At 45.9% G+C, this 14243-nt stretch overlaps 1 protein-coding gene across 13 annotated transcripts in view; it reads left to right on the forward strand.

The window, feature by feature from the left end:
- Positions 1–14243, forward strand: part of PRRC2B (proline rich coiled-coil 2B) — a 48214-nt gene that overhangs the window by 14750 nt on the left and 19221 nt on the right. For all 13 annotated transcript variants that reach the window (XM_030461455.1, XM_030461451.1, XM_030461449.1 and 10 more), the window contains 14 exons: positions 107–284; positions 477–579; positions 1620–1692; positions 2420–2563; positions 3230–3465; positions 3856–3974; positions 4459–4601; positions 5214–5304; positions 5709–5901; positions 6277–6592; positions 7206–7387; positions 9821–10028; positions 10767–10986; positions 11475–13538. In XM_030461455.1, coding sequence (XP_030317315.1) covers positions 107–284; positions 477–579; positions 1620–1692; positions 2420–2563; positions 3230–3465; positions 3856–3974; positions 4459–4601; positions 5214–5304; positions 5709–5901; positions 6277–6592; positions 7206–7387; positions 9821–10028; positions 10767–10986; positions 11475–13538 — 4270 coding nt within the window. The remainder of the gene's footprint in view (positions 1–106; positions 285–476; positions 580–1619; positions 1693–2419; positions 2564–3229; positions 3466–3855; positions 3975–4458; positions 4602–5213; positions 5305–5708; positions 5902–6276; positions 6593–7205; positions 7388–9820; positions 10029–10766; positions 10987–11474; positions 13539–14243) is intronic.

Consider the following 14243-nt stretch of genomic DNA (forward strand, 5'->3'; position numbering starts at 1 on the left):
TCACACAGCTCTGTTGGGACTGCACCCAGCCACAAAATGCGAATTAAGGTTACTTATCTAGCAGGATATAGCCCTCTCTGACCTGTCTTTTTTCCTTTCTCACTAGTTATTCCTAGACATGGCTTACAGAGTCTTGGGAAAGTTGCTGCTGCCCGGCGTATGCCACCTCCTGCAAATTTGCCTAGCTTGAAGTCTGAGAACAAAGGAAACGACCCCAACATCATTATAGTACCGAAGGACGGTACAGGATGGGCAAACAAGCAGGATCAGCCAGACCAAAAGAGGTAGGAAGTTTTGTTAGGCTGACAGCAGCAGTGCTGTGCTGTGTGTTGGACCTTACACTGGTCAGTTCTCTGTTGTCCATGCCAGTGTAGAGCCACTTTTAGCTTGATCTTTTAGCAACTGCTGTATTGCCAGAGTTGTTTTGTCTATTGTCTTCCTTCCCCTTTGCTCTCACCTTTGCTGTCTCTTTTCAGTTCCAGTGCAACGGCTGCACAGCTGCAGGAGTCGCTGCCGCAGCAGGGTTTGCAGAAATCTGTCTCCAGTTTACAGAAGCCGACACAGTCAGTCAGTCAGGAGGTAGGTGCAAGCAGTCTTTGTGACTGCCACCCTGCTTCCCCTCATCCCCAAGACAGCTTGAGAGTTTTCTTTAGTCGTCTGTGTTGCCTTGCACACAAGTAAGAATCAGCAAACTAATTTACAGAACAGCTCCTGTATAATCAATTCTTGTAGAATTGACTGTCTTGATTCCAGGTTACTGTACCCTGGTAATTCTGGGCTGCTGTTCTGTGGATATTACCTCTGTACCTTTCAAGTGTGTTCATGATGAAAGTCTGTCTTCATCTAGAAGAAATGGTTGGAATGTGGAATGGTTGCTTAACACTTATAAATTATTTCACTTTGGGTCTAATTAAAGTGTAGTTTGGTGACAACAGATCCAGCTCTTGCTTCCAGGCTGATGAGACTTGATAAGAGGTGATCAGGTCATGTGGGAGAAGTAGCCAGTGTCAGGATTTGAAAAAGTTACTGCCAAGTAAGAAAGCTTCCTCAAGGTGTGTAGGGACCTGGACTTCTGCTGCAGATTTCACACTGATAGTTAAAGCAAACTTCCAGCCTTTGAGATTCAGGAAAATCAAGACAGTTCAAGAAAAAATCAAGACAGAGTTAAACAGAGTTAACAGAGTTACATTTTTTTCAAGAAAAAATCAAGACAGAGTTAAATTTTGCAGAGAAGAGTGATAAATGCGTGAGGAAGTAGGGGAGCCTTCAAGGTGGGGTGTAGTATGAAACAAATCCCAACAATTAAGAGGGACCATTTGGCCAACAGAACAGAGAGAAAGCTTGATTAAAAGGAAAAAAAGGAGAAAAGCAAGAGAAAATGTTTTGAGGAAATAGTTGAAGATGAGCAGAGAGATGAGAGGCAGGACAGATAGAAGGACTTTTGCTGTAGTGTGGTAGTACACTGGAGTGGAGGGCAGCTAGCTTTAGTCCCAGCAAGAAACTGGGGAAATCCATGGTATCCAGTGACATCTGGAGCAGGTGCCAGCCAGGAAATGAGAAACAGTCATGAAACTTCACTTATCTGTGGGCACTGGATTTTTTTTTGTGTTTTGTTTCAGAGTACAAATTCAGTGCCAGGTGGACCAAAGTCATGGGCACAGCTGAATGGAAAGCCAGCAGGACAAGAAGGTGGTGAGTACGATAAACAGAAACAGAGCAGTTGCAGTATCTTCCCTGGGAGATCTTCAGATGGGTGGTCTTGTGCAGTGTGTAAGTTCCAGAAAGTGAAGATTTGTTTTCTGGTCACTGGCAGATCAGAGTGGACAGAATGCTGTCTAGGGTGGCTGATGGCGAGACAGTTTGCCTGTGATTAGAAATGAATCTGGCCTGATCTGAATCTTAAAAATGTTGCAGCAGGAAGTAAGGCAGAGCAGAACATATAGCACTGGATCCTTACCCATGGTCTTTCACCAAGTGTATTGCCAGAGATCATAACAATAGACTTCCCTGTGGAGTGAGATTGGAGCAAAAAAGAGTCTGAATAGAGCTGTCAAATACTTGATAACGAGGTATCATCTAGAAGTGACCTTGAAGAATTTTTATTGTTGCCTCAGTCTGAATTTTGTGCTTCACAAAAGTAATTGGAAGCTGAGAAAGTTCCCTGTGACTTTGTTAAACGTGAGGATTTAAATGAAGATCTTGAGTTACAAGTGTGGGAGTATTGGGTGAGAACATGTGTTGTGGTGTTGGTGACAGTGTCTGAGGGTGTTTTGGATGTGAGCTGAGGTGCTGGTATGATACTAATTTGATTTGAAATATGCTGAAGGCCCATATACTCGGGAAATGTGATTCCAGGATGATCTTGTACGGAAATTGAAAGAGTGGAAAAATCTGAGTCCCACACTTATTTGTCTAACAGGTTCAAGGGCCTCAAGCCGACTGTTATCCTTCTCTCCCGAGGAATTTCCGACGCTGAAAGCAGCTGGTGTGCAGGACAAGGTTGGCAAAGAAAAGGGCGCCTTAGATCCGTCGTATGGGCCAGGACCAAGCCTCCGCCCCCAGAGTGAGTGAATGATTGGGTCTTGCTGCTTTAACCATAACCCCAGAGACTGTATTCTGGGCAAGGGTATGCCAGTTCATTGTAGTACCAGATTGTTCCATCCTCTGTTTCCTTTCACCCTTTTGTGAGCTTGCGTGTGCCAAGCTGCTTAGCAAATGACCACAGATTGACTGATGTTCACTGGCTGAGTGCTGTGGTCCAGACAGCTAAGAATGGGCTGTCTTCTGGTGCACTGTTTAATAGAAATTGCTGTGTGATGTTGCAAAGCAGGCCTCTTCCCCCTGGGCTAGGGGAGCCACAAGTGAAATAAGTGGGTAGTGTTACGTGGCTTCTCTTTGAGTGCTTGTGCATGATCTATTTTGCCTTAATTCTACAGAGTAAAAGGACTGTGGAGGTGCGGAGCAGAGCTGGTTAGAATTTAGGCTTATTTACAAATGAGGATGCTACTGGTGCAACAGTTACTTAGTAATTGCTGATGCTGTGAATCTCTTAGGAAAATAAACACATGTGGAAATTTTCCTTGGTCCCTGATGTTTTTCTAGATGCTCAGTGTAATCAGGGCTTGACCCAGAGCGTTTGGGTTTTGAGACTTCCTGGCAGAGCGACTTTGTCTGCATTTACAAATGTTAACATAATAATTAACATCCTAATAATTAACATCCTTTCCAGATGTCACCAGTTGGAGGGAGGGCGGTGGGAGGAACATAACCTCTGCCACATCTCTGACCACCTCCCCTGCTGAGCTGGGCAGCAAAACCTCCAGCACTGGAGACGGAGCCTCCCCCTCAGCCAGCGATGCCAAGGAGCCGTCTCTCCGCCCAGCTCAGCCCCTCCGCAAAGGGGCTTCACAGTTCATGGGAAACGTCTACCAACCACCTACATACCATGACATGCTACCTGCTTTTGTAAGTTAACCTTTTCACACATTTGTGTAATGTCCTGACTGTGGATGTGAATTGAAGTCAGAGGAGATGTCTGTTTTCTGGACTCTCACTTCCCAGGTCTTGCTCAGGGATCCTGCTCTTGATCTGCTTTTAGTTTCACCTGTTGTGCATTCCCCTTTTCGTGCTAGAGTAGTGTAGCACAACCCTGCTCAGCCCAAGCAAAAGTTGCTGCTTTCCCTCTGGAACTGGAGAAGGTAGCCACTAGCTCACAGCCTGTTAGGCAGCCAGATGTTAAATGTTTGTTTTCCCTTTGTGTGGATGGAGCTACTGTGCTTGTGTTGTAATCTAATCTGGATAAGCCTTCCTGTGGCTAGGAGAAAAACCAAACTGTTTTGCTTTGCCTTGTTCCAGATGTGTCCACAGCCATCTGAGACCCCTGCACCATTGGACCGAGGGTCTTTCCCCCTTCCTCAGCTTCGCCTTGAGCCCCGAGTACCTTTCAGACAATACCAGATGAATGACCAGGATGGGTAAGGCTGCTGTGACTGTTCCACTTAGGAGGCAGGTTTGGGGTGTGACATGAACCTTTATGCAAGAATTTGGGCCAGGGACCCAGCTGTGTGGGTGAAGCTGCAGGCAGTCACTGATGCAACCTGATATATTTACCCAAAGCAACAGTACTTTGTTCCAACTGTAGTAACATCTGAAGTGTTGCAGGACTGTAAGCACTGTGTGTCTGAAGAGCAGGTGGATGTGAGAAGTAATTGTGTGTGATCCTGGACTGGAAGGGTTGAAGCTCCAATTTGTAAGCCCCGGGGGTGTGGGTACAAGGTTAGACAAGTGAAAGAAACGATGTTGGACAGGGAGAAAGAGACTTGGAGTCCTTGCATGCAAGCACATGACAGAAATAACAGATTCATAGAATTGTAGAATGATTTGGTTCACTTTTATAAACTCAGCTCTACATTTTCTTAACTGTTAGCTATTTATTAACCACTTTGCATTTCCCTGCAGAAAAGAGAACAGGCTCAGCCTGTCTCGCCCAACACGTCCTGTTCGGCAGCAAATGGAGCGAGCACCTCGGCCCACCATTATCAATGCAGAGAACCTGAAGGGGCTGGATGAACTAGACAATGATGCAGATGATGGATGGGCAGGTAAAGTGCTTTCATTCTCTACCTTCAGGCAACAGTTTAAGAGGTGAACCGAAGTACTAAGTTCTCCCTGAAGCATGAGATAGCCAGGATATTCTGGTGGCTCTGTTTCACTGTCACAGAAGGAAGAAAGAGAAACAAAGAATGGTCTTTGTAGCTGTAAAATTGCTGTTGGTGTAAATGATGACACAATGGATCCTTCTGATCCTTCCATCACACTGTGCTCAAGGAACTGGATCTGAAGACTCCTAAAACCTGAAAACACCAAATAGCAGGGAGATAGCAGGCTGGCTGCTGGGAAGACAAGTTTGTTCTACCTTTTCAGTCATTGCATTCAGTATGCAGTTACACTCAGTGTAGCTTGGCAGCTGTTGCCTCATTTGCAGCCTCCATTCTCCTATTGCTTGATGCTCCTTTTCTGGGACTTGCCTGACTGTTCAGCAGTGTGTGTCCACACTATTCTCAATTTCACTATCTATGGTGGAAATTTGGTTTTCAAAGTAAGTTTATACCAAGCCTATGTATTCTCTGGTTTAGAGAGAGCATAAGCTTTATCGTGACAGGGGACACATTTCTTTCCTCTCACATACACCTTGTCCAATCCTGCTTGCATAGGCATTCATGATGAAGTGGATTACTCTGAGAAACTAAAGTTCAGTGAAGATGAGGAAGAGGAAGAAACTCTGAAAGATGGACGACAGAAGTGGTAAGAAGTGGCTGTATTGGCACCTGCAGTTGTTTCAGTAAAAGTAGACAATACCAGGAACTTGTTCTAAATGGTGAGGCTTGATTCCCCTGATTGATACTATGACTTTGTTGTTTCAACTGGCTGTTGTTTGAGTGGGCCTCAAGGATGTGTATGGGTCTTGAAGCTTACTGCCAGGATGCCAGACCTTTTGTTCCTCTTTGTCTTACCTTTATCTTGCTGCACAATGGCATTACTTCTGTACAACTTAGGAGGGAAAGTGCATTGCTTGTTCTGGTGGATTTCTTGTTAGTTTTGTGGGGGGTTTTATCTTTTCTGTTACAATCGGCTTCCTTTGCCACTTGGTAAAAATGTGCTTTTTCAGGCAAGTAGCAAATGTAATAGCAAAGCTGTTTATATGACAGGAACAGCTGGGATCCCAGAAGGCAACGACAGTTGTCCCTGAGCTCTGCAGACAGTGCGGATGTTAAACACACCTTGGAGGAAGGGAAGAATTGGAGTGACTCAGTTAGCTTGTCCCGGTCAGTCCGGAAAGTGCAGGATTCACAGCAGCCTCCAAGGAAGCTGAATGGCTGGAGCTCTGCATCTGAATACCAGGTAGGTTGAACTCATGTGCATGGGCTGTTGCTGCTGGATGCAACCTACCACTGTCCTTATGAGGCCAGTTTGACATCTTATTAAAAACAGAAAGCTGAGGAATTTCTTTTTTACATCCATCTGAAGAGAAACCCATCTGCGTAACACTCCTCGTAGGAGTTGGAGGTGGTTCAAAGCAGTGGGGTTATCAGACAGTGAGAAAATAGCCATTGAACCAGATTGGCAGTAGTTCCCTCTATCAAAAGGGGGATTTTTGGCTGTCTTTGGAGAGAGAGTTGGGTGGGATTTTCTCAGTGTGTGAGAATTTCTTCTCAAAGCTTAAGATACAGGAAATGTTTGGGTTATGCTTATTGAGGAATGTTTTTCCTTTTGCAGAAGCCTGCACTGGGAAGTATTCTCAGACAGCAGTCCCTTGAGGAAAAAGAAGAAAAGGTGCCATTGAGGCAAAAGTTTGTGCACTCTGAGATCTCTGAGGCTGTTGAGAGAGCCAGGAGACGACGGGAAGAGGAGGAGCGGCGAGCCAGGGAGGAACGTCTGGCAGCCTGTGCTGCAAAGCTGAAGCAACTTGATCAGAAATGCAAGCTGGCTCAGAAGAGTGGGGAATCCCAGAAACATGCAGAGAATGAAGACCCACGGCCCCCGAGCACAGAGAAAAGTGCTGTGCAAGAGAATGGTCATGTGTTCCGTAGAGGTAAAAAAACCCATGCTGCTTGCCTTGCCTTTTTTGCTATTGTACCTGAAGTTTGGGGGTGTTCCAGGGAGGGAGCATTCAGAGAGTACTTCATTTGCGCTTGAGAGGTCATCTACTCTGTGTATTCTGCAAGGTATTTTGGATTGGTGATGAAGGTTCATTTAAAAGAAAAAAACTCCTATTTAAACAAGTGGAAACATCTTCAGTTGCCTTTATGCTTGGTCATCTGTATTTAGAGGCCCTGTTGGAATGAGCCTCTTGATCTTTTTCATGTTTGGATTATGATATTAAGATAAGTGTTTATGGGCCACAGATGAGAGAACTGGTTATCAGTAAGTGCTGGCAGGTTTAAGGAGTAACAGGAAAATGGACTTTCTCCCACAGTGCTTGAGCAGAAGGGGGATCTGAGTTTTTATCACTAAAATAAGATGGACAAAGCCATCTAAAGCTATTCTAGAGCTGTCAAGACCAATTAGGGAGATTGTGTGAGGTGCTACGTGTGATTATTACAAAGTTCAATCACGTAACACAGTCTGGACATGCCCATGCTTGTGTATGTTTTGGTGGCACACTCACAAGCAGGGCTTCTCCATGCCTGTTTCCTTCTCTGCAGCAACCCCTGAGTTTCACACACAGGATGTCACTGCTGGCTCTCAGGAAGAGGAGACTTCTGCTCCAGCAGCACAAAGCAGCAGTGAGGAGGAGCTCAGAGAAGCTCCCTCCCCAGCACAGGAATTCAACAAATACCAGAAGTCTCTTCCCCCGCGGTTCCAGAGGCAGCAGCAACAGCAACAGGTAATAGGTGTGACACACCCACCCCTCTTCCTTTGAATGGCCACGAAGCCATTGTGTTTGCTTGGTTCTCAATGCAGTCATATAACCAAAGAATTGTCTTTGGGCTGGGAGTTGATGAGTGGGGGTTTTACTCTGTCCTTTTTCAGTGCTTTTGGGTCACTTTTGCCCCTACCTGACAGGGGTAGAAAGCCTCTCAATAGGTTACACGAATTTTCTGTGTACCCTGTGATGCTGCAGCTATTGTGGTCATGTTTGTCACTTGCCTGGAAGAAAGGAGACCCTGTGGTCAGAAATGGTGACTTGTTTGGCACCATTGTCTGCGTGTGTCCTGACATTGAAATAATAGGATTGTAGTTTGGAGCAGAGCTTTGGTTTGCAAATGTGTGTATGCAGAATCTTGGTGTGTTCTGCTTCCATGTCCAAGGTCAGGAGAGCAGCAGTGGACTGGCTGCCTTGCTGTAGGCCTGATCTAGAGAAATCTGTAATGCCTTTGGCTGGCAATGAATCTGGTGGACATCTTATTCCCTGGCACAAGATGATTCAGCACTACTGCAGTGACTGGGAGCTGAAAATACAGGCCAAGGGAAAGGAGAACCTTTGGGGATCAGCTGCTTCTGTTTCCTTTGCATTTGCTGTGCCTTTGCTCTGGTAGGTTTGGGCAACAGTTGCCTGCAGGGCAAAACTCCGCTTAGGACGGCAGGTGGCTGAATCTCTGTTTTTGGGCTGAATGTGAGAATTGCAAAGTGGCATGCTTCTACCTTCTGCCTTTGCAGATAGGTGGTCCTCAATATCTGCTCTCATCTACTACTACCTCACCAGCATTTTCTTTCAAATCAGTATTTTCTTCGCACTGTAAGTGCATTTGGTCTTAATTGTGTCATTTTTGTCTCATTGAAAATTCTCTTCTGGGGTTCTGAGAGATCAGCCTGAACTGCTTTATATATCTTGGATCTTGCCTGTCCTTGCAGTGCTGTTTGTGCCATATGTACCAGCTCCTCATCCAGATGCAGGGAGTGCCTCCCTAGGGCAGCAGAGTCAAAGCAAGGGACAGAATATCCACGCTTGAGATAATGGAAAGTTAATGCTGTTCTTCGTAGAATAACCACTTGAAATGTGATACAGTCAGTGCTGCTGCAAACCTTAGTGAAGAGCTCACATTTGATTTTTGTTTGGAAGCTCAGTAATTGCTCTTGTATGGATGTTCCCCTGTGCTTGTTCTTGGGCAGTTGACATTTTTATTATTCAAATGTACAGCAGCAAACACTGCTAAAGTGACTCTTTAAAAGAGAAGCTCTTAAACTAAAAATAATTGGATGTCTTTGCTGTCATGCTAATAATGTCACAGGTCATTGCTACTGGAAGAACATGAAATTTTCAGTTTATTTTCCTTTATCCTCTGCATCCTTAATATGTATGTGCAGTTTGTATTTTGGCTGCCTTAAATTGCTACTTTGGTAGCAGTGGTTCTGTGAAAAGAACAAAATAAAAAAATAGTGTTGGTATCATTAATGAAATGTTTTCTCCAAGATAGTGGAGCACTAGATAACTTAGATATATTCTCTGCATTTGTCTGAGTATCTCTCTTGCTATAGTGATGTGTCAGGTTCAGATTTAAGGGTGTGTTTCTTGTTCTGTGTTAGGGGATTGGCTTTTTTTTTTATAAGTGGGTAAAGTATCTGACACTGTTACAAGTTTAGTAAGAAAAAATAATGGAAAGTTTGGTAGGTAAATAGATGTATTTAATGTTAACTGGACCTGTTTACCTTTAAAAAAGCTTTCTTTGGAACACAAAGCTCCCTTCAAATACAGGTGCTTGGACCTTTAGCAAAAGTTAACTGTCAGATCAGCTTAACATCATGACAGTTCTCAGCTAATGGCAGGTGGACTGGCCATGCAGGAAGTAACCTGAAAGTGTCATCTTACTTATGGAAGATGCCCAGGAAATACTGTAAAATATTAATAGCTCTCCTAACTGAGTTAGGATGTTCTTATCTAATCTGTTTGGCTAACACAAGTAGAACTAATATATATGCACACTAAACTTGTAATTGCATTTCCTACAAAGAGCAACATCTTGTAAAGTTTTTGGTTTCAATTAGGAAATTACGTTTGACAGGAATCTGTATCTCATAGACATGGAGAAAATGCAAACTCCAGTTTTGAAGCTGATTCCTTGCATTTGGCCATGTGGCATGACCAATGGTGGAGTGAGATTCTGCCTGTACTTCTGGATGCTCTGGGTATTTGGAGAATAACAACTTCTGTGTTCCCAGTTGGTAGTGAGTTGCCCTTATCTGCTCTACCCTCCCATCTGATCTATTTTTGAGCCTCTAACACATGTGGAATGTGTTTCCTTTTGGTGGGACAGTCTGCAGCTGTTATTCCTGGCACCGTGACTGTTCGTGTCAGACAGCCCATCCCTTTTCCCTGCAGGAGCAGCTGTACAAGGTGCAGCACTGGCAGCAGCAGCAAGTCTATCCTCCCCCATCCCATTCTCATCCGCAGCGGACATTCTACCCACCACACCCTCAGATGCTAGGCTTTGATCCTCGCTGGATGATGATGCCCTCCTACATGGACCCTCGCATGGCCCAAAGTCGCACCCCTGTGGATTTCTACCCTTCAGCCCTTCACCCTTCAGGTGAGGTGTTTTCAGTGTTTCTCTTTGTCATAGCTGTTGAGTTGGTCCATATCTGGAAAGCTGCTGTGCTTCACCCATCTTGCCTCTATCCAGACTTGCATGCTGGATGGCTGTGGCTCACCTCTAGGGAAGGAGTCAGTTACAATGAGAGAATGTGAGCTGGTGAGGTAAGAGTAGAAGTTGAGAAGGACACCTGCCTATCCATCCTCTGCACTGCAGTGGGAGATCTTCCCTAGCAGCTTTGGAGCCCTAGTGGGTGTAAAAGCAGATCCTTGCCTCCTGGATGAAAAGGATCAATTTGGGAGTTACTCTAATCATAACGAAACCTTAGTAGACCCTCTTCAAGAAATGTGATGGAGAAGTCCTGTAGTGCCCGTGTTGAGTGCTCCTAGCATCTTCCTACTTTGCTACTGATCTTTAGAGATGTGAATATAAACACTAGAATGCATAAATAATTCCTGTGAGGTTTTGGTTTGTTTTCACACACCTTCTTGGTTCCAGGCCAGTGATAGCAGATAGTGTTCTGTGCAGGTTGGGCTCTGTGTCACTTTCTGCATCCTTCCAGATGTATATTTCCCAAGCACAGTCTCCCCTCTACCAGAAAGGTTTCCATGGCTAAAGTCACCTGCTGCCCTGAAAGTGTGGGGAGTCAAGCTGTAGACAGGCTAGCTCAGTCTAGCTGTAGATTGTTAATTCTTCTTGATTAGTGTTAATAGTATGAACTCTTGTCATGCCCAGGAATTATGAAGCCCATGATTCAGCAGGATTCCATCAGTGGGAGCAGCTGTCGGTCTGAAGATCAGAACTGTCAGGCAGGGCAGGTGGAAAGGAAAGCTGCTCCCTTGGACCCTATGCCCATATGGGGCCAGGAGAGCTACACACCTCTGCAGAACAAAGGGTACTCTCTGTCACATCAAAAACAGGCTGACAACATCACCATGGAGGGGCTGCATGGCAGGTGAGTGCAGAGCTCCCCTGTCCTCATGCATGCTGTGATGAGAAGTGCTTCTATAAGTCGTCACCTACTGAAAAGCAGATGTAGAGTTGACCCAAAAGATGCCTCTGAACAAGCCAAGGTACCACTGCTGAGTGTTTATTACATAGAGGTGCCTGCAGACTGAGTTATATAGACTTTTTCAATCTGATGCCAGTTGAGACTGATCAACTTGGGGCCAGCGCTGTAGAGTACACAGTTAGGTACAGGAAATAATGAGACAAAAATGCTGATACTTAACTAGTTTGTCTCCTGTTCTTTGGGACTTTCGAAAACCAATTCCTTGTTCTCAGATCTCCACATCTTTTGGAGGCTGAATCTCATGTTATTTCTTAAGTTTGCTACCCATCATAGAAGCTATCTTCTATCTCATCTGTTGATTTGAGGGCCCCTGCAGGCATGCTGTGCTCTGCATTAGCTGACTTTCTTTTTTTTGTTTGTTTCTTTCTCAGGAATGAGAGTTACTCAGCTTCTCCTGGAAGGCCAGACAGTCTGAGCACCCAGCGAGATCTCTTTGAGGACAGAGGGGAAGAGTACTTGAGTGCTTTTGAGAAGAAGGCCCAGTCAGATTTTGACAGCTGCCTGTCTTCTCAGAGAATAAGCCAAGATCTTCTGTTTCAGCATCAGGAGACTGTGCAGGAAACCTGTCCTACTGGTACCCGCCATGCAAACTTGAGGTGTTCACCCCTGCAGCCTGATTTTATCCAAGCAGAGAAGAAGCCTGAATATAATGGCTGGGATATCAACCACCATCAGAAACCCTCAGAGACTGCAGCAGAGGTTGCTGAAGAAGCACCCAGGGATGAGCAGTCATTCAGCGCTGACCCATGGAAGAAAGGAGGAGCTAATACCAAACAGCCCTCTGAAGAAACAACAGAATGGGTTCCTGAGAACCGCAACACCAGTGGTCAGCACCAGGAGCAAATGGGAAGGACACGGCGGTCAGGTCCCATTAAAAAACCAGTCCTGAAAGCCCTCAAGGTAGAAGAGAAGGAGAAGGAGATGGAGAAGGTTAAACTGGAGGGAGAGGACACTTCACGCCTGCTGAAGGAGAAGGTGGCTGTCCAGAAAGCAGAAAATGAGTTGAATGATTCTGCACCCGTACTAAACTCCACATGCTACCTGTTGGATGACAAAGGTTCTTCCCAAGCCAGCCTTACCCGAGAGGCTGAGAAATCTCAAGAGGAAGAAGAGGAAGAAGAGGAGGAAGAGAAGCCAGAAAGAACCTGGGAGAACAAGCTATCCAGAGAGTCTGGTGATCTCCCTCCCACAAAAAGAAGCAACTGGATCTTCATAGACGAGGAACAGGCCTTTGGTGGGAGAGGTCAAGGGCGTGGACGAGGCAGAGGCTTCAGGGAGTTCACTTTCAGAGGTCGAGGTGCTGTTGTGGGCAGCCGGGGTGTCTATAATAACCAGAGGAGTAGCCGAGGGCGAGGGCTTCGAGAGTTCAACCAGCCAGAGGACTTCCCCAGAGGCAAACCCAGGCGCAGGATCGCCAGTGAGACACACAGTGAAGGCTCGGAATACGAGGAGCTCCCCAAGCGTCGCAGGCAGAGGGGCTCAGAAAACAGTAATGATGTCTCTGTGCTGGACAGGGAGGACAGTGATTTGAAAAAAGGAGACTTCAAAGAGTCTTGGAGGTCTAACAAAGTCTATTCAGATGATCATGGTTGCTTGGATCCTAAGATGAGGGGTCCGAGAGCTTTTGGGAGATCACTGCCACCGAGGCTGAGCAACTCTGGCTACGGGCGGAGGGGTTTCATAGGTAAGGAACCCACCCAGTGGCAAGGCAGGAGTGGGGGAGCAGGGTGGCAGGAGTACAGCCACACCTCTCCATCAGACACTTTTGGAAGCAGGCAGAAGTCTGACAAGGATTACGTTCAGGATTCTTACAAGCATGTGGATTCCTTCTCCAGCCGGGTTTTTGACGAGAGTCATCTGGATGATAAAAGGCACTTTTTCCAGGAGGATTACTCTGCAGATCAGGAGAACATTGAGAACAGACCATTCAGGAGGCGGCGTCCCCCTCGCCAAGACAAACCCCCACGGTTTAGGCGCCTCAGACAAGAGAGAGAATCAGTCGGGCAGTGGAACCCTGAGGAGGGAGGCCCCAACCTGCTGCCCAGCCAGTGGCCTGGAAGACCCAAGCTAACCACCACAGAGAAGAGCAGCATCTCAGGCAGTCGATCTCCTGAGCTGTCCTACCAGAACTCATCAGACCATGCCAATGAGGAGTGGGAGACAGCATCTGAAAGCAGTGACTTCAGCGAGCGGCGGGAGAGGCGAGATGGAGTTTCAGAAAGTGAAGGGCAGCTGGAGGGTGGCCTTGGAAATAACAGCTTGGGAGAGAAGAGGGAGCTAGCAAAGAGGAGCTTCTCCAGCCAAAGGCCTCTGATTGACAGACAGAGCCGCAAGGCAGAGCCAGCAGGGTTTGCTGAGCAATCTGTGAGGACTGGTGTGGGAGCAGCTTCCAGATATGAGAGCCAACAGAATGGGACGCTGATAAAAAGCAAAAGGTAAAGTTGCATTCTGATGTACAATTATCTGTCATCTGATACTGTGATCCTGGAGGAGTGGAGAAGGGCTGGGATGTGGATGGAGAGCTGTTGAATGTTTCTTTCCATCTAGTGCAGGTGACTTCCAGCACTGATTATCCAACTTTACGACATCCAAGGGTTTCATTGTTGTCTGTTACAACTGATGGATGCCTGTGCTTCCATGCTGGGAATCCAGGTTTATGGAAGTTGCTAGTGATTAACTGTTTCCTTGCAAGTGTCTTGTGAAGAATCTGGTGTTTGACAGGATGCTGGGTTAGGTGGGCCTTGTCCTAGGCCAATTTGACAGCTCTCTTGTTGCACCTTTACAGGGAAAGGAGAAAAAAAGAAAAGAAAAGGTAGCTGCATTATATTTGGTTTAAAATGCTGATAAATAGACAAATTGTTCTTTGTTTTCTGTCCTCTTAGGACCCATGTCCCTCACTTTCTAGATGTTGTAACTAAAAGTTTATATGTGAATAAGGAAGGGGACAGCTGATGTCTGGAAAGGTGCAGGTAGAGAGGGAAAGCAAGGGAAGGGGAAAGCTGTTGTTTTGTTGGGGTTTTTTTGTCCCCTTATAGTGTGTCTTGTGAGTTTAATGCTTGGAAGTGATGGGTGGATGTTGGTCAAAGGAGCAAAAAAATTCAAGGAGAAGCAAAATAGAAAAACTATATTTTTCTCAGTGA

This window comes from Calypte anna, chromosome 17, assembly GCF_003957555.1.
Source record: "Calypte anna isolate BGI_N300 chromosome 17, bCalAnn1_v1.p, whole genome shotgun sequence".
Classification (NCBI taxonomy): Eukaryota; Metazoa; Chordata; class Aves; order Apodiformes; family Trochilidae; genus Calypte; species Calypte anna.